The following is a 21,272-nucleotide window of genomic DNA, read 5'->3' as shown; positions in this document are numbered from 1 at the left end:
GAATTCAACAAAAGATAATTGTTTTATGCATTTCTTTCAGATGAGTTAGAGATCTTTTTGTTAACAATGGGGTGAGTAGACACAGTACTTTTCTCTAAAGCAGATACAGCTCAGCAGTATAACTGCAGGATTCAGTTGGACATACTGCTCCTGCACTCACTATTTTTCCAGATGAACAGTCTTGTGATTGTGCTTCATGCAGTTGTTTGATGTTAAGGCTCTTTCCTGGATTTTGGTAAAGCAAGAGCAATTGAGCACTATTCATGAATCAGGATAGGTGTTTTTTGTGAATATGTGAGTAAAGAAAATTAACAGGGGTTGCAAGGCACATTCATCTACATGTTTTATTATTTAGTAATATATCCTGTCAGGGACAGCAGAACTACTGTTTGATCTATTAATGGATTCTTTCAGCTCAGACATCAGGAGGGCTTGGTTATGAGGAGGAGATAATCGTGTATTAAAGGTCACAAAAAAAAAAGACAACTCTTGCCCAGTATTAGGGCAGCAATTGGAGAGAATTTGCCACTGACCTGTCTGATTTTCTTCCAGTTTAATCGGAGATATGAATCTTTAACTGTAAACAGATGGATGGTTATTTAGATGTTTATGCTGCAGCAATATCAAATGTCATAGTGTGCCATATCCATTTTTAATTGTGGAGGCAAACTGGATCCAGAATTCAATTTTAGCCAGTTTTCTTAAAAAACATGCCCCTGTTCTTAGTTTCCTGCAGATTATATGGTCAGCAGTGGAAGGATATTTATAAAATATGTTACATGCCTCAACCCTACAAGTGTTTGGCATTCTTAAGATTTCAGGTGGATTGGTTGGTTGTTTGGGTTTTAATGGTGCACCAAAACTATGTCCCATACAAGATAACAGTAAAAATTGGTGACGTAATTGCTTAGGTCACTATGTATAAAAATATAAATATGTATGAGGTAAAATAATACAAAAATATATTTAAATACAAGAGGAAAGGTTTATTGACTTTAAAAACCTAAAAACAGCTGACACACTGTCGTCGTCAGATAAAATCTGACTGAGTGTATAAGGTTCAGTCAGATGGGCGAAACATTAAAATACATAAAATGTTCAAATCTATATCATGGACATTCGGTTAAAATATGACGAATGGTTAAAAAGGTGTCACAATCCTCACACACAGGGCAGTCATATGCCCTCAGCAAGAATGCATGCGTATGATGACTATGTCCTATGTGGAGGTGAGCTAGAACAACTTCCTCTCTACGGTTCCCGTGCAGACTGAACTATCAATGTTGGATAACAGATTTTATCTGATACGGCTTGTTTGTCATCTGCTCATGCCAAGATTGTTGCCATTGGGAGAATAATGTAGAGTATATTAGCTGCTTGTAGTCCATATAAGGGATTAACAGGATGCTGTTGTTGAGCAACTGCAGTGATCTGGCAGTGGTGTCAGCCGATTCATTACCCTTGACCCCAATATGGCTTGGATTTCAGCAGAAATGGATGTCAAAGAAATACTGAAAAAGAGAATGTAACATCTGCTGGATCTGGGTCAGGAATGGGTGTGGATTGTACCCAATCCCTGATAAAGCCTATAGTATACTTAATGAGTCAATATACACCATGCACCTTTGGTAGTTGTGAGTTTCAATACGGTCCAAAGCTAACTGTATAGCACACAACTCAGCTGTACATATGCTGCATTCCTGGGGAATCTAATCTTCCCAAATATAGTACTATCTGGAAAGACAGCAACAGATCCAACAGATAACTCTAACTTCGAGCTACCAGTGAAGACAGGCAAGAAATCAGAGTATTTGGCTCAGTGAGCAGTAATGGAGTTGTTGGTAAACAGATGGTGTGGCAGCCTTACTCCAATTTTTGATGGAGAAATCGCACGGTGGAAGTGAGCATGCTAGGGAGGAAGTCGTTTCCTTGATGACTCAGCAACATTGTTTTTCATGATGTTAAGCTCTCTGAGCAGTTCTTGGACCTGGATACCAAAGGGACGGTTGGCAGTGTGACGGGTGTTGTAGAGAGTTTCCCATATTGGCTCAAAAACGCATGTCCACATAGGGTTGTCTGGCAGGGATTTCAGTTTAAAAATATATTTTAGAGACAACTGCTTTTGTTGCAGGGACAGAGGCAGTTCACCTGCTTCAACATATAAACTCTGAACAGGATCTTGCCATTCTTGCTGATATGTACCTTGGGACCCATAATCTAATTTAGAATGGAGAAGTGCACAATACAGGCAGAGAAAGGTGCAGCGGTCTGCTCCCCTTTACTGGAGGAATCACAAGTAGGAGGTTCAATCCTCTTGTGCACTTTGTCCATAGTTGACAGATATGTGGTAGAAATATCAACTTCTTATCAAATATGAGCTCCAAGAACTTTGTGTTGGTTGTGCTACTGGAATGATGTTTTGTCCAAGCTTGAGTTCTGGTTCAAGGTAAAGATTCCGTTTGCAACAAAGGTGTATGCAGATGGTCTTCTCTAGCGAGAACCTGAAACCATTAGCCATTGCCCAAGAGTTGATGTGGTCAACGGCATGCTGCAATTGTCTTTCGAGTACCCTCATATTGCATGACTGTGAAAAGATGCTAAAGTCGTCTACAAAGAGGGCATTGTTTACGGTTAGAGGAAGTTGTTCAGTAATAGAGTTGACACTGATGGCAAAAAGCATAACACTTAGAACTGATCCTTGTGGAATTCCCTCTTCTTGGCAAAATGACCAAGAGAAGGTGGATCCTACATGAACTTGGAAAGGCCAGTTATAGAGGAAGTTTTTAATAAAGATGGTAATGTGTCCCCTAAGACTAAAGTTATTATATGTCTTTTAAGATTCCATATCTCAAAGCTGTGTCATACCCATTTTTCCATGTCAAAAAAACCTGACACCTGGTGCTCACGTTTCAGGAAAGCATTGTGGATAAATGTTTCCAGTCGGATTAAATGGTCAAGTGTTACCTGTTCCTTCGGAAGCCACACTTGTCCAGGATAGGAGGTTGTTAGCGTTTAAATACCATATATGACGAGCATTGACCATTCCTTTCAAGACCTTGCACAAACAGCTGTCAGAGCAATACGGCGGTAATTTTTCGGTATTTTTGGATCCTTTCCCAGTTTCAGAAAGGCAAAGACAGATTTCAGGTGGATGACTGAAGCACAGTAGTACTAGCTGCAGTAACTTATGCATACGTTGAGTGATACAGTAAACAGGCTGTTCCCAAATAATCTGTTTATCAAATCAAGTACAAATTTTGAATTTTGTCCAGTCTGCTTTGGAAAACTTCTTTTTACAACTGTTTCTGGAGAATTTGCTGTTTGTAGATTACAGATGAGTAGACATTAATTACTACTCAGTGGATCAAATGATAAACTCATTCGATATTCAGATATAAAATAGTAGAGCAGGTGGTGAAGTCTATGGTAGAGGTTGATCCTGTAGGGAGGTGTATGTAAAGGGGAACTAGTATTATGTAAGATTCTATATGAAGTAATGTAAGCTATCAAGTAATAATTCTATTAGTGTTTCATTCATCCATTTCAGAGGATCTCCATAAAGGATGATGAGCATTGGATCTGGCAATAGGCAGATTGTAGCAGTTAGATATTCAATCAGATTCTCAAAATCATGGTGGATATAGTTATGATTTGGTGGGAAGTATAGGGATACGAGGATTGATATCATCCCAATCAATATACAACTACAACTCAAATCGGCGATGAAAATTCCTGTGCTCCTTTGACTGTTTATAAGGTTTGTGCCTGCTTCTGGGCTTGTGTAAAGTTTTGTCGGTTGAATGGTACTGTTATCCTTAATTATTTTATTTCAACTTGTTTTTTTTTTTTTTTTTTTATGTTAATATGCATAAGATTACTTTCATTGTTTACTTTGAAATTTCAAAGTATCATCTGTGTTTACCTCAATCTGTTGAGGTTATCTTTTGTACAGAATTTAATCTTTGTATAGTTGTATAAGTTCCTTTTTTTTTTTACTATTTTTGGCTTGTACTTTGTTGGGCTCTTGGTGTCCCTCTCTTCTGCTGCCGCTGGTTGGTTGCCCCTGGTCTACCTTCCCGTGGCGGTGGTGGTGGTCCATTTCCGACCTGCTGATTCCGGGTAGCCAAACAGCCAGTTCACTTCTGGCCATTTCTGCAGAATCCTCTAATTTAAAAGTGAAACGAGGCGGAGATGAACAAAAGTTCCAGGTGTTGCCCAAGACAAATAAATACATACATACATACATACATACATCCCAATCAATATGCTTACAGCAACAACTTCAGAGAGGTCTGCAGAGGGATGGAGTTCTAGAATCTATTAAAATCGTGATGACTAAGAATGCAGCAGCTGTAGAATTTCTCAGCAGTAGAGTGTACAGTTTTCAACTTGTGGAGTTAGATTAGTTTCCTGTTTTTTTTTTTTTATGTTTAACAACACAAGGGTCTCTTTGGACCAAATTATGCCTGATCATCATTTGTTTAATGCCTCTGTTACAACGATCTGTATTACTGTAAGAGTTCGTTATTAACTTGGTCTTGCCAAAGTTGAGACCAGTACTGATCCCTGCATGCTGCCAGTATAAAAATTTTTAGGCACATTCACATATACATATATATACTAAGTGTGCCTATTGTTTTCACCATTTCCATCAATCCACATGTAATAGGGATACATGAATTGACTCCCAGTGGAAGATTTTCATGAAATTTTGTATTTGGGCTTATTAAAAATATTAGTCAAATCAAACCAAATTTCAATAAAATCAGGCAAGTGACTGGAAATTATTATTTCCTTTTTTTTTTTTTTCCATACAATTTGTATGAAAAAACAGAAATCCATAAATTAAATGTAATTTTAATGCAGCATAGTTAGCTTTATATAGCTCGTGCACACTTTGCGTGTACAGTTATGCAAGACTCATGAACGTGATACTGCTTGTAAAGAGATACATATATACAGAGAGAAAAAAAGAATTGAAAAAAAAGAAAAGGAAAAAAAAAAAAAGAAAAAAAAGGGTAATACGGGAAGAGATTAATAAATATTATACATATGTACAGCTAGGTCACGATTAATGCAATATTCGCTCTAGTGCAAATTGTATAATGATACCAGGTTGCATTTAATGCAAACCAAAATTCAGTTAATGCGAGACTAGCGCAACTAGCCTCACATTAGACGATTAGCCTCACATTAGATGATTAGATGCTGCTACACTTGTCTATCTTTGTGTGTAAATGTACTACACTGTCCGTCGTAATATACATTAGTTTTCGTGGTTTGTTTTATTTTAATCGTTTTAAGAAGTGCCCTTAACAAAATGAACAAAGGAAGATTCCTTCAGATAAAAACACTACAAGTGCAAAAAAAGAAAAGGCTCGTTATTAGATTAGAGCAAAAAAATTGATGTGATTGAATGACATGAACATTGTCAGAGCAACTCTAAAATAGGATGAGATGTCAGAATGCCTGAATCTATGGTACGGAATATTACAAAACAACCGGTGAAATACCACCACTTTGCTTATTGGAGGCTTGAAGTGGTGAAACCCATGTTTAGTCTCTAGAGCAAAGTTTCCGGCACCCCCCCCCCCCCCCCATACTTCTCCTTCAACCCATGCACGGTACTAAGTACTATAGGTTTTGATATCTTTTGTGTTTGGGGTTTTCATAAAAAAAAAAAAAAGCAGGGGAAATAAAATAAAAATGTAAAGTTGCATCAGCTTTTCGTGGTTTGCAAACATCTACAAGGAATAGAAGTATTACTATGATAGAAATGGAGCATCTTTCAACTGTATGGATTGAGGATTGCAATCAAAAATTCATTCCCCTTAGCAGAGCAGCCATTCAGACAAAAGCTTTAAATTTGTTTAAGAGAATGAAAGAAAAAAAAATAATGAAGTAGAACAAATGTTTAGTTCAGCAAAATCGAGTTCAGCTGCATAACGTTAAAATTACCGGTGAGGCGGCCAGTGCAGATGAGGACGCAGCATCTAAATATCCTGATGTTTTAAAAAAAATAATTGAAAATGGTGGATACACTGATCAACAAATATTTAATCTGGATGAAACCAGTTTATTCTGGAAAAGGATGTCGTCCAGAACTTACATCTCTAAGAAAGAAAAAAAACTTAGCTAATCATGACCTAGCTGTAATTAAACTAAATGGCTAAGTTCAGAGAGCGTAAACCTACAGAGTTTTATTAAGTGTTCTATAAAGTCATTATATTTTAGTAATTAATTGCTAAGGGAATAACTACACTTACTTTACATTTCCATTAATGACAGAAAACGAAATAAATCAATTTAATTTAAGAAAAAAATTTAATGTGCCTGAAATCTAATGCACTGCATACATTAACTAGTATCGTCCGTATAGGGCACTTGAAAAGGTTGTATGGTTACATCATAGTGTTGTTCTTGTGAGTTCAGAGTTTAATACTGAATAAGCTACATGTAACTGCTTAACACTGCAAGGAGACATGATTTTGGTCCCTGTTAATCCCACAATTTTTTCCTGATTCCATCATTCCTTCGAATTCAAGTAGATATCAACTTAAGCCTGAAATTAAAAATAAAATTAAAATTAGAACTCAAATAAGTTGGTCAAACATTTAATAAGCTTTTGGATATAAGATAATTTTCTTAAAATATGAAACATTTTGCCAGATTATATTTTCCTATTTACAACATCACCTTTTTTATCTGAGATTTTCAGGATGAAACAATTAGTTACTATTTACCTATAATCAATATTATCCTCAACATAAATTTACTACAGAAACACAACCCTTTGAATACAATGTAATTCAATACAACACTTTTCATGTGGAAAAATTCATAGATATTGGAAGAGTAAAGTGAAAAAATATTGTTTTCCTACAAATTTCATAGTCCTGTAGAATACCCAAATAAACTAGTATGGAATGTTTCAGAATGGAATTTTCTTTAGGCTGGGAAAGGGGTTTCTACATATATTTTAATTAAAACTATTTCTGTTTGAGCAAGATTTAGTCTTTGGATGTTGACATTTGCTAGAGCATCTTTTTGCACTTACTGAAAGTAACTAACACAAGGAAGTGTGAAAGTAATCTACAGGGGAATTGGATCTGTGAGGTCTCTGAGGATTTTATGGAAGTGAATATTCCAGCATTCTGTTAGGTTCTGTAATCTGATGCCGGTAGGCTGATTTACTCTAGACTTTTTTCTGTAATGGGTTGACAACTGCAGATCATGTAGTAATGGGCAAATAGGATGGTTTGGGAGGCTTTTAATTTTAGCTGCACAGTTAAGCAGTAATTTTTCTTCTGATACTGAGTGGAGGTTCATGTGACTCAATATACAGACTTTGAACTGGGGATGTTCCATATGCATCTACGGCAATCCTAAATGCAGAATGTTGGAAGGGGGCAAGTCTTTGGTTCATATGGGTGTTTAATCGCACAAGGGCTGCTAGAGCCAAGATGTGCCTATCCAGAGATTGCCTGTGAAGAAAGCCAGTTCATGAAGAAAGCTGTAATACATCAAAATTTATGATATAACTGGATCTGTTTTAAATAATTGAAATTAACAATTACATTTTCTTCATTCCCTATTACATGTTTTAACATTAATGGCTCTTGTAAGTTCATTAGAGATTGTATTTGTACTCTCCAGGCATTGTGGTAGTAACTGCAGTCAAGAGGACATGTTTAACTGTGAGATGTGTACTGGAATGTGTGCATCAAGGAGGAATCTTGCCCATTAGCAGATACATGTGAATGAGATGTGTATGTCTGATATGTGCCCTTGCTAAAAATTCTTCTTGCTGCCGATTTGTTCTGTAACTAGATTGCCATAGTTGTGGTTGCTATTTGATTAGAAGCCATTTATCTTTACAGATTCTCTGTATTATCATAATATAATCTGTATAAGGCATAAAGGGTTGAATTACGTTTGATATAGTTGGATCTTTGGCAACTTTGCTACCTCATTCTCTGGTATATGAGAATGTTGTAGAATCCAGCAGAAAGTTTGTCTGGCGTTTTATTCTAAAAATCTGTAATTGGGCTTGAATTGTTGAATTACAGGATGTGTAGAAGAGGAGTTATTTTTTTAAGGCTGATACTGCATATCAGAGATTCGGTACACATGAAGATCTGGGGGAAGTGGGTGGCCAAGTTATTAGCAGATAGATTAATGGCATATAGTTCAGCAGTATATACATACTACATTCTATTAGTATGGAGGCAATGTTGTAAAATGCATTAGATAATGCAGCAGTATCTAATACATTTTTACAACATTGCCTCCCTACTGATAGAATGTAGTATATATACTGCTAAACTATATACCATTAAATGCTTGAGACAGTGTAAATCTGAAAGCAATTTGGATGTTTCTGCCTGCTTTGATCATCATATCAAGCGGGTCTATTTTGCCTAAATCCACACTGTTTTTTGCTCGTTAGATTTTGTTTCAAGAAACCACGTGAGCTGCTTATTAATCACTTTTTCTAATAGTTTTCCCACTACTAGTAAGTGATACTGGTCTCTAGTAGGAAAGACCAGTTAATCCTATAGTTCTGTAGGATTGACTGATCTTTTCCTAGTTTTGGGAAATCTAAGGCAAAGGAATGTTGCCATGACTATGGGCATGAATTTTTCAATAGGATCCAATTATAAAAAAGAAGAAGAAAATTGAAGGCTATTTTATTTAAATGTTTTCACATAATATTATATATTCCATTTGGAATATATAGTGTTAAATAATCAATAGTGTTAAATTTTGTCTGTCCAATAGCACTTCAATGAATTGTCCATCTGTGAGGGGAGAAATGCATAATGGATGATGCCCATTAGTCTCCTAATAAAACAGAAAGGAAACTGCAAATGCAGAACAATGTCTTCTAGTGCCTGCATCATATAAGGATGGTTGTAAGGAAGGTACATTGAGACAAATATCAAGGCAATGCCAATCATAATAATACTTGTTGCAACAGCTTCTAATGAGGTTTGAAGAGGAATGTGCTTATGTGGAGCTGTTGAGTCCAGGAGTATAGTTACCCCTCCATGAGCACTATTTGTAACAGTTCTGTTTTACCTAAAATGCATATAATTTTTAAATTCTTGTAATCAGATGCTGACAGGATGATAATGACTAAATAGCTTGTGGACGTCATCAATGTTGCTATGGAGACCTCTACAGTTCCACTGTGTGATATGATGTGTTATTTGGTTTTGGTGGATGAGAACAGTTCTGTCCTCATCCACAAGGAGATACAGTCTTGGGCAGAATGTATCTCCTTGACAAGCCATTTGTGAGTGACTAAATTTTTGACATTTGTAGCACCTTACATGATTCAGTATATGTGGTCGCATTCGGCAGTTGAAATAGCTGGATGGTAAGATAGGTGTAACGAATGTCAGGATGTCACTGCGAAATGTAAATCACTATCTTTCCTGATCATGGTGCATTTGGTATGTGTAACATTTTGGTTTTTCAGTTCCTGGTCCAGCTCATCAGGTCCCCTTGGAGGTATTTAATGATGCATGGGGATAACCTGCATGGCTATTCCACCAAAGGTTGATAGTTATAGCACAGTTTCAAAAACTATTTTAGTTCTGTACCCACAACCCACAGTTTCAAGCAACAGATCGCTATATCTGAGTGCTCTCACCATTTTGGGTGAACCTGCCACATTTTCTAAGTATTACTGTATAAGAAATGGAAATGATATATTTATGGATTTGTCTGATAATGAATGCAAGATAAGAAACGATGGACATTCCTGTTTTTTTATGTCTATGCACAATCTTTGTGACTGTAATGTGTCATGATCAGGTTCATGGTGAATTTCATATGATGAACATCTAGGCTGCTCAAGTGTAGGATGATTGCAGTCCATGGTTTGCTTCTTTTTGCCCTACTCAAAAAAAAACAAACCTACAGAAAGTACAAAAAAAGGAGCAAAGCTATAGAAAGTATGTTAACTTTCCATCCCAAGTCGCCAGCCCTGCCAAGTGAGACAGAAGCATTGACACTAGGAGGCCAAGTGGTCAAAAGAATTAGTTGATTGGTAAAGATAATAATAATCTACGTACAAAGAAAATAAATGTAAATTCCCTTACTGTGTTCTTACTTGTGACTTTAAGTAGAGAACTGCTTTAAATGAAAGAATCTTTAGGAGAAAGACTGTATCAACTTTGATCGCTTTTCTAGAGCACTATATTAATTGCACTGGAATTGCCTGACCTTGAATTCATTTGGCACCCAGGGTCCAGTTTTTATGCCTACTATAACAGGCACATTAGCAACACTAAGTTCCAGACAATTTTTTTTAAAGGAATCCCACATGCTTTCATGTGATTCTGAGAGAGAGAGCTGATTGGAATTTGATGACAGTAGCCTGGTTTGACAGACACCAAAAATAATAATAAAAAAAACTTCTGGTATGTACAAAAATATCGCCATCATCCAAATGTTTTATATCCATATTTTATACCCATATTTGTATTTTATACACAAATACATCCTTCTGGACAATAAACCTTTCATCCACAATCTGCTTCCAAGCTAGCCTATTTCATGTTAGAACTTCAGCCAGAAAGAGAACCCCCCTTTTCTCTGTGCTTGCTTGCCACTGTTGATCCACATTTCTCTAAGTCTGCTGCCATTCATTTTTGTGTTTTGATTAAATCCATTTACTCCAATTCCAGCTCCACAGGTCAATCTGGTCGGTTGATTTTTTTTTAATGGCACATTGATAGATTAGGCCATAATGTGCCAAGTCGAAACGATTTGTTGTTGTTGTTATTTGAAAGCTATTGGCGCAAGAGCAGCTTAGGCTATAATGTGCCTAGCCTAGGTAGGAGAGTTTCGTATATCAGCATTTTTTCACTTTCCTTGCGGTTTATGGCAGAACCACGACTGCTATATATATATATATATATATTTATGTAGCTTCTCTATAAAAGGTGTACTATTAATTTTATATGTTTTGAAAGTATCCAGTTAACTCAAGGAAGGAAAAAACTTTGGTAATATTTGGCCGGTCATCTAAAATTGTTTTAAGCATTAGGTTGTTTTGTTTATTCATTATTGATTGAAAGGCTCTTTGACGTTCTCTATGAAATTTTGGACAGTTCACCAAGAAGTGATGTATAGTCACCGGAACTTGACAGTTTTGGCATTGAGGGTGGTCTTCACCTCTGAGTAGGTAACAGTGAGTCATATGTGTATGCCCGATTCGCAATCGAGTGAGGATCACTTCTTCCTGTCTATTTGATCGGAAGCTAGTAGGCCACGGTCAAAGTGTTTCTTTTATTAGACGAAGTTTGTTGTTAGTCTGATCTAGCCAGTGTTGTTCCCATTGTTTTATACTGTTTTGGTAGATCAAGGACTTGTAATCTGTATATGGCATTGTGTGAAAGGCATAATCAGATGTGGAAGCTTCTTTTGCTGCTTTGTCTGCTCTTTCGTTTCCAGTTATTCCTGTGTGGCCTGGGATCCAGCAGAATCTGATATTGTGATTTCTTTGTAATAGCTTTGATACTGAAAATTGGATATGTTGTAGGATTGGGTGTCCTTTGGTATTTGCATTCTGCAAGGCAGTAACAGAGCTAAGTGAGTCCGTGAAAATAATGCTGTTTGCCATCTCTTTATGTTTGATTTGGTTTATAGCCATTGAAATGGCTTGTAATTCGGCAGTAAAAATACTGCATTCTTTTGGGAGTTGTTGGATGAAGGTACGATCCTCAAAATGAGTTGCAGCTCCTACGCAAGTCTCTGATTTAGACCCATCTGTATATATGAAAGTGTGATGTGGATATTGTTCTTTGTATGCTGCATATAACTGCTGGTAGTTTTTTCTGGATAGAGTATTTTTCCCCCAGGTTTGAAAATACATATCGTATATGGGTTGAACTATGCACCATGGTGGAATGGTCTGTGCAATTGCAGTAGCTACGTTGTCATAATCAAGATCTCGGCTTAGTAGTAAATCTTTCAGACGGATGTTGGTAGGTCGATTCATCCGTGGATGGGCTTGGTATATGTTTTCCCAGTTATATGAAAACAGAAAATTTCTATTTGGATGATCACTGATAGATTTTATCTTGACAGCATAGTGCAATAACAAGTTCTGTTGTCTAAGCTCTAATGAAGGTTCATGGGCTTCTGCATAAAGGCTTTGTACAGGTGAAGTTCGAAAAGCTCTGAGTGCTATACGGAGTGCACTGTGGTGTATGGGGTCTAACCATCTCAAAGCACTTGGTTTCGCCGAGTCGTAAACAGCTGCTCCATAATCTAGTTTGGCATGAACTATAGATCGATAAAGTTTGAGAAGTGTATATCGATCTACTCCCCAAGTTGTTGCGGAAAGAACTTTGAGAATGTTTAACAAATAAAAATACATCAATTCAGTCTACGCTTCTCGCAAAACCAGACGCCCAACACTTTCTGCCGTTGTCTCAGTCGAAATGAAAACTACTAATATGCATGATAACCTATAAAGAGGCTTCCATGTTAAGATGGTGAGTATGATGTATATATAAAGCCCTATGGTAAAAATTAAGTTAAATAGCAAAATATATAGTAAAACTCAAATCTATGTGTATAAATTAATGAAGTGTAAAAAGTTAAAAATATCAGACATGTTGTCTTTGTCATCTAAAATCTGGCTGAGTGTAAATGGTTTAGCCAGATCATTAAAAGAGCTAAAACATAGACGTTATGTGAAACATGGGAAATTTTATAAAAACACAATGAACGGGTGAAACAATTTTGCAGTTCTCGCAGATAGGTGGGTCATGTGCCCTCAATAATGTTGCACAAGTTAAAATGGTTTTTAAGCCTGCATTATAAACATCCTATTTCTCCTTTGTTTTGTATGAATTCATTTAGCTACCTTCCTGCTTTACTTATTCTTTTTGTTTATTTCTGTGTCCAACTTTTCACCTTCATTAATGACTGTTCCATAATACACAATATAAGTAACTTGTTCCAAGATTGCCCACCTCTGCTGCTCTAATGCTATGGCTAATAACATGAAAAGCAGCTTTGTCATTTATAATCTGTGTAAATACAAAAAATGTTTTTCTCTATCACCATCCATTATTGTATTAATGCAAATAAAAAATTTGTAGGACAAAACTTTCTTGGTGACCTCTGCAGAAAAGTCAGCTGCATATTTTACCAAGTTTCATAGAAAGCAGCAAAAAAAAAAAAAAAAAAAAAAATTAATTAAATTAAAAAAAAAAAATTATACACATCTCAGCAGAAGTCATGCCTTAAAAAGTTGTCTATGAACAGGAAATAGTAAGGTAAACCTTTCTGTTTTTATACAGTTACTGTAGAACATAGGAACCAAATTTCTCTGAAATGACAAAGAGAATCCAGTAGTTTATATGTGTGAGTACAGTTTTGAAATCAATCACTTAATATTTAAAAAGGTTTAAATTTTAGTTAAATTATTCTTTCTGGTCACTGGCTACAGTGTCTAGAAACTGTCTAGAACTTCTGTCATTAGTTTATGTGCCTTCAGTTTCCCATTATGATGTAACTTTCCTCATGTCAGAAGGTGGGCTCATACTCCAAAAACATTGATTATTTACAATATACTATTTTATTTGGTTTAAGGCTGATTTTGGCTGTGTACAGTATAATCATTAAACTACCTACATCCTTTAAGTTTAAAAGAAAACACAATACCGCATAGAGAACTAAGGGAGAATTTTTAATGCATTTAAATTCTATGAAATGATCTGGGTAAGGAGATTTTATTAATCTTATTCTGGAAGCTGCTTTGCTCCTTTCTCTTGAGGCTAGAGAAATCTAGGGAAAGGCCTACTAGCAAAGACTACTAAAGTGTGTGCTGAAGCTGGAGCAGTTGTCCAAAGAAAAGTTATTGCCTTTTGCCTATTAACAACAATTATTCATGATTTTTCTAGCCTCAAAAGAAGGGAACAAAGCAGCTCCTGAAACATCACAGTAAAATCCTCTCCTTCTCTCCATCCAGATCATTTTATGTATCAGCTTTAGATCCTTATTAAAAAATTCTTCCACAAATCTTTATACAGTCTTGTATTTTTTTAAAGCTATTTAAACTTCTGCATAACACATAAAATGTCCCCTATGCACAATATATTTTCAATCTACCTATATCCATGTACAGCACTGACTAATTAATAAATGTAAAAAGCCACTAATCTGCTATATAACTTACTGAAGTGGTACATATATCTAACTATATAAACATGCATTCTACCTTAAAAAAAAAAAAAAAAAGCACAGCTGATTTATTTGTACATATAATAAACCTATCAATGTTTCAAAATATATAAATATAAGTAATAATTAGAAGTGAGAAAATGAAATGTTAGATTAATTAAATAACATTTTAATAATAAGTAAACCGAAGTGTGAATAAACTATATATTATTCAATGCAAATGAAAACTTACCAAGATAATCATCCATTAGTGTCCCTATGGCAAACTGCAAAAAAAAGAAAATCACAGAATTAGTCAATGTAGAAAGAAAATACAAATATATTTATTATGAAATGAAATGGAATAAATGCATTTATTCTTAAAAACAAATACTATGGCTACAGATAAGACATTTTAGTTGTTTCAAATCAGACAGTATTAGTGATGAGGAAAAATTTAATAAGAAATTTTCACACAAGCTGGTACTACTGAGTTTCTAAGTGTGGGGTCTTTGACTGCATGTGAAAGAGACTTGTAATGATATCTTAGTGCATACAAGTTAACAAAAATGGAAATGTCCATTTCAAAATTTTTACAGCAAATGATTAAAGAGATATAAGAATTCAGTGACATTATAACCAATTGGTAATAATCATAAAACATTATAACCAATTGGTTATAATGTCACTGGAAATAATATTTCAATAGAGTACTGATTAAAATTCTACTAATTTTAACTGGTACAATGATTAACATCTTCATTCCATCAGGACATAATATATTTGTTAAATGTTGGTACCAAGGAAGAGATGCATTAGATGGGCGTAGCCAATCTGTGTTGCTGACAAGAAATTTTTTTTTTTTTTTTTTTGGGTACGAGGTTATCCACGTGTTAGACAAGATTTGCAGCTCTGGCAAACGCTAAGTTTTTTTATAAATATTTAGCTGTTCTATTGACCTAACTGTCACATTAATTTATATTCTAGAAGTAGCTCTATAGTTCTAGTCACACTCCTTGGTTTAATTTGAATTTAGATATTGATTTTGAAAGTTAATACTTAGTGTCCGTAGATTTCACTGTTCGTAACTTGCCGCCATTGTTATAGTATATTAGATTGATACGAAATAGCATAAAGTTTAAGGTAAAACTAGATAGCGTAATACGTAGCACTGCCTTAGAAATCTGCTAGCTTAATATAGTAGTATCAATTAATCAGTAAAATAAATTCATTGTTAATTAAATTGCATTTAAATGGAATCATGACCCACACTAGAGCAGCAATGCAACAAGCACAAAGTAGTGGGAGTGCTGTGGCTCGTGGGAGAAGAAAAGGGGGTAATTCTGCAACGCATCACAGTCTAAAAAAATGCGTGAAATGTTTGTGGAGCTATCTGGACCAGGACATGATCTAGCCAAGGAGGATGTCTTTGAGTGTGCTAGGTACAAGGAGTGTGAAGAAATTAGGCATCAACTCGGTGTTCTGATGGGTAGCTACTAGAGTTTGAGATGTAGGGTAGATGCCCTCGAAGAAATTAATATGAGGAGCTCATCAAGCTCTCAGCTGCCCAACTCAATGGCAGAACTCACTCCTGTGCATCAGGCAACACAGTGGCAATCTCCAAGGCAGAATGCACCAGTCCCACAGGAGCAAGTTATTGTCGGTTACTTTACTGTCAGGGAGACGGGCAATATACATTGCTAAAAGGATAGGTGAAACAGGACCAGGGTATGTCTGCCAGGGGCAAACGTTGATGACATTGAAGAACAGATATCATCTTTTTAGGACACAAAGGGTGTTATTGTTGTACACGTTGGCACAATTGACCTAAGAGTAAGAGACCTGCAGATTTACTTAACAAGTACAGGTCAATGTTGGAAAAAGGCCTTCAGTTAGGGTAAAATTTGAAAGTGGCTGCAATTCTGCCCAGACAAGATAGGAGGAAGTATATGATAAAAGCCTTGTCCAGGACATGATCTAGCCAAGGAAGATGTCTTTGAGTGTGCTAGGTACAGAGAGTGTCAAGAAATTAGGCGTCAACTCAGTGTTCTGATGGGAGTCTATGAGAGTTTGAGGTGTAGGGCCCTAGAGAGATTGTGCAAGGCTCATGGAGTAGAATTTTTTCAGTGTGGTCTGTACTTGCTAACAGGAGAGACCTTCTACATGGATGGGATACACTTAAATAGAAAGTGTGCAAGGATATTTGCTGATGCTATCGAGGTAGCATCAGGTGGGTTGGTAAACTGCTAGCTTGGGGGAGCATTCACAGTAGCTGCAGGCAGAGGCAAAAGTGATTCTTTCACTGCTTCTACTGGAATGAGCAGCAGCCTGGAACAAGTAAATACATGGGCTATGTTAGGGTAAGAACAGGTGCATATATACTTGCATGTACACCAATGCTAGAAGTATAGTAAATAAATTTGATGAATTTGAAGTGCCAGCCAAGACATTAAGGCAGATATTGTTGGGATATCAGACACATGGTGTCACACAGACATAAGCAGTGCAGAATTGGAATTTGGAGAGTACAATGTGTACAGAAAGGATAGACAGGATAGGAAGGGGGTTATGCTGTTAATTAAGAAACACAAAATCTAAGGAAATACATCCAGTTGACATTGGGCACTGAAATGATGAGTCAGTTTGGTGTGACAAGCATTGGGAAATGGAAAATGAAAGTAGGAGTGTGTTATAGAACTAATGACTCTGATGAGTACAATGAACAATTTGCAGAGAAATAGAGTGGACCAGTTAATCAGAATGTCTTGTAATGGAGACATTTAACTTTCCAGATATTGACTAGAACTTGTGCTTTGGTCACTCACACGCTAGCAAGACTTTTGTGGATTTATTGGAGGATTGTTTTCTACAGCAACATGTTCGCGGGGCAACCAGAGGGAGTAATACTCTTGATATGATTATCAGCAGTGATTATGTGCGAATTAAGAATTTGAGATAAAGGAACCACTAGGTGACAGGGATCACAGTCTACTGATGTGGGATTTACTTAAAGATGTAACTGCTATCAAGGGTAAAGGGAAGGGTTTTTTCTGTTTCATAAGGTGACTACAGTGGTCTCAGACAGTTTTTAAATTCTACACAGTGGGATAAACTGATGATGCTAAAAAAAAATGAATTCTAAATGGGAAGCTTTCAAGGAAGCTACCAGGCTTTCCATACCAAGTAAGAAATACTGTTCAAGATTTAGACCTAAATGGATGTCAGATGATCTAATGAAGCTCATGCAGAGGAGAAAAATGCATGGGATGCATATAAATTATCAGGTGACACAGAAGCCTATGGTGGTAGAGATGCAATCAAGTCACAGAGGAGGTTAGGCAAGTGAATGATGATTAAAAAAAATCCTTGGCAAAGGATGCAAAAAAAACAACAACAAAGAAACCTTTATTTATGTAAACTCTAGAAGGAAGGGGATGAATTAAATTAGTCCCCTTTATATTGATGGTTTGACTGTTGATGATCCTGCTCAGATAGCTGACAAACAATGAGTATTTTGCAACTTAGATCACATAGCAGCATATATATTATGTGTGTAAATTGTGTGTTCTGTAGTTGATATGCTTGTTTGCTGGACAGAAAAAAAAAAAATCTGTGAGAAAAAAAAACATATATGCTACTCTCACCCAAGAATAAATAACTCAGCCACACTGTGAAAAAGGCATAAAAATTCCTCATGTCATTTACAGGACTCAAACTCGTGCTTTTTCCACGTAGTGTGGGATTAGGTTATGTTATGTTTATGATTTTTTGGCACATTAGGAATATGGGCTATTATGCACCAAGACAAGTTTACAGAAGATTAAAAATAAATTCTGCTAACCTCTAAAAGAGGTTAGCAGAATTTATTTTTAATCTTCTGTAAAATCTTCATAAATTTATTTTTAGCTCTTTGTAAACTTGCCTTGTCTTCTGCCAAGATAACCTCTAAAAGAGGTTATCTTGGCAGAAGGTTATATAAGTAAAAGGATAAAAGGTAGTATGTTTATTAAAAATACATATTTAGTATTTTTAATACAATAAATTTACATGCAAAAATTTAAAAACAGTTGACATGTCAGTGTTGAAGAAAATCTGATCAAGTATATAAGGCTGATTCAGATGGTTAAAAGTGATAAAATTCATACCGTTAAAATGTGTACAGTCAATTAAAATAAGCTTAATGGTGTCAAGACTAACATATAGGAGGGTCATCAGCCATCAGCAAAAAGGAATGTGTCCCATGCGGAGCAGTGCAAGAACAACTTCTTTTATGATTCTGCAATGACTAGATGATTGCTATGGTTTGATTACATTTATCTAATGTACCGTATTTGATGGCACATAGGACGCATCCCAGTTTTAGAAAGGAAAATTAAAGAAAAAAGTTTTAGTGTATTTAGGCATTTAATATTTATTCTAATGTGCATAGTAGAAAAAAGCTCATCCTACACATGTGATCAGAACAGCAAGAAAAATACTAAAATACTGTATAATAATACATTATTATTATTAATTTGCCAATACAATAATTTAAAAGAGAAATAAAAGAATCTTAGCTACATTAGAAAATATTTTATATGAAGCAAACTACCACTAGAATTGAAAATGAACAAAAAGACAGTAGAGAATAGTAAAAAAAACATTAGTGTTCTGCAAAGGGAAAGTTCAGTCATTTTGAAAACAAAAAATCATTGCCTTCAAATACCAAAAACTCTTCCTTGCTAATGATGGTATTAGTCTTCAGTGCAATTAAGGCAATTACTAATTCCAGTCTGCTTGAAAGACTATAATTATTGTACCACTTATATTTCTCCAAGATTCCTTAACCCATTCACACACCGGTGCAATGGTGGGCCTCTTCATTCTTCCTGTGGATGTGAGGTGATGATCAGGTTCTCCCATCCATTTGTTCCACTATTCTCTTATATTTTGCTTGCATATAATGTATGCAAAGTCTCACTCCATTAGCCAGTTCCCAGGAGTTAAGGCAATCAATGGTTTGTTGTGGTTGTCTTTCAATAACCCTCATATTGCATGACTGAGAAAATATGGTAAAATCTTCAAAATAGAGGGTGCTATTTACAGTTGGAGGAAATTATTCTGTGAGGGAATTTACTTTGATGGCGAACAGTGTAACACTTAAAAAGATCCTTGTAGTACTCCCTTTTGGCAAAAGGGATGAGAGAGGGTGGATCCTACACAAACTTGGAAAGGCCAATTGGATAAAAGGTTTTTAATAAAAGTAGGAAGGTGACATCCAAGAATGAGGCTATATAGGTCTTTTAAAATTCCAAATCTCCAAGTTGTATCATACGCTTTTTCCATATCAAAAAACACTACTGACACTAGATGTTCTTGTTTTAAGAAAAGCACCCCGAATGGATGTTTCCAGTCTAATTAAATGGTCCAGAGTGAACCTGATTCTTTTGGAGGCTGCAGAGAACATTTGATCTAAAAGCCATATAAGATGAGCATTAATCAATTCTGTCCAGGATTTTGCACAAACAGCTAGTCAGAGCAAACAGGTTGATAGTTGGAAGGAATTTTAGGATTCTTACCTTACCTGGCTTAGCAAAAGCAAAAATGGTTGCCTGCACCAGGCATCTAAAAATTGCTTTTCAATAAAGATTCTGTTATACAGAAAGAGCAGGTGATCCATCATTTCATAATGGATGCCATCTGGTCCAACAGCGCTTGCCTTAGAAAGGGTTAGAGCTCTTTTCAGCTCATATACAGTGAACAGTAGGAGTAAAGGCTCTTTAATGTGAAATTCAGTTACTGTTTTTGATTGTTTAAGGACCAGGAAATCTGGGAAACAGGATGATAGAAAAAGGTTCCTCAAGAGCATTAGCTATTGCAGCTGGCTCTGCAATAGCTCATCCTTTATATGCTAGGATTGATGAAGGGTGAGATCTATATTTACCCTTCATTTTTTGGATTTTATCCCAAATCACCTTAGTGCTGGTGGACTGGGTAATAGATGATGTGAAACAGATCCATGATTCCTTTTGGCTCTGACAGCAAATGTAGTGGGCTTTGGCTCATGCATGTTTAAAGGCTATTAGACTGGCCGTGGTAGGATATTGTTCGAATATCCCCAAGCTTTGTTTGCACCTTTTTTGTTGCTATGCATTCCACATTACATCATGGTTTAGAACAAAGGTGGAAACTGGGTAGATGTTTTTGGAACAGCAGTTGCAGCTACATGAATACAGGAATCCCTCGATTAGCGTGATTAATTGGTTTTGCGAAAATGGCGCTATGCAAAATCGAGCTAATTGAAGTTAATAATCAATACAAAATAGCCTAGTTCGTTCCAAGACCTACAATATACCAATCAATATTTTTAAAAATATGTTTTTTTATGGCAATTTAATGTGCAGCAGTATAAAAGCAAATGATAATTATAAATATTTGCAGTACAGTAATCAAAAGTTTAATGAAATTAAAAAATTACAATATATAACTCACTTTATTTTTTTGTAAAATATTTCAAAAGGCTGGTTTCTTCCTTTCATCATAACTTTGCTTGTATGGATACACATCTTTTTCAGTGTTCCTGCAAATTTGCATACTGCACTCGACATCTGGGTCTGCAGCCATGATTAGTCGTTTCAAATTTTCAGCTGCACGAAATATTCCTTCAAGTTCTTTTAATGTCAACTTCTTTTCTTGAACATTTTCTTCCTCGCAGATTTTCACCTCTTTCAGCCTTTACTGGTAGTGAAATTTTCTTCTGTTTCCGCTTCAATCACTTTTTCTTTTGAAGAATTTGGGTGAACATTTTCTTCATTTACCGCTGTAGACAAGTTTTCTATTGTTGACTTTTCTTTTAACATTGGAAAAATACTCAAGGCTTTTGTTTTTATGGTCATTGTGCAGATTGGAATTCTTTTTTGATTGCAGTCTTCTATCCAAATGGCTAAAAGACACTCCATCTCAATCATCATAACACTTCTATTTCTTGTGGCTTGTGTGTGTGCTGATGATGAAGCAAGCTTACCTTTTTCCTTATATGCACTGGCTTTACTTAAAATTGTCCAAACCACTGATTCAGGCATTGCAAGACTTCAAGAAATTTGTAT

General features: G+C 35.8%; 1 protein-coding gene across 1 annotated transcript in view; it reads right to left on the bottom strand.

Annotated features, from left to right (window-relative positions):
- Nucleotides 1–6,305: 6,305 nt before the first annotated feature.
- Polr2G (DNA-directed RNA polymerase II subunit Rpb7) overlaps nt 6,306–21,272 on the bottom strand; it is a 147,973-nt gene continuing 133,006 nt past the window's right edge. The window contains exons 7-8 of the mRNA XM_090379794.1: nt 14,441–14,474; nt 6,306–6,562 (exon numbers count right to left, since the gene is read on the bottom strand). Of these exons, the coding sequence (XP_090235920.1) occupies nt 6,552–6,562; nt 14,441–14,474 (45 nt within the window). The 3' untranslated portion in view covers nt 6,306–6,551. The remainder of the gene's footprint in view (nt 6,563–14,440; nt 14,475–21,272) is intronic.

This window comes from Mastigoproctus giganteus, chromosome 8, assembly GCF_048544385.1.
Source record: "Mastigoproctus giganteus isolate SK-2022 chromosome 8, ASM4854438v1, whole genome shotgun sequence".
Taxonomy (NCBI): Eukaryota; Metazoa; Arthropoda; class Arachnida; order Uropygi; family Thelyphonidae; genus Mastigoproctus; species Mastigoproctus giganteus.
This window is presented reverse-complemented; position numbering and strand designations above follow the sequence as displayed.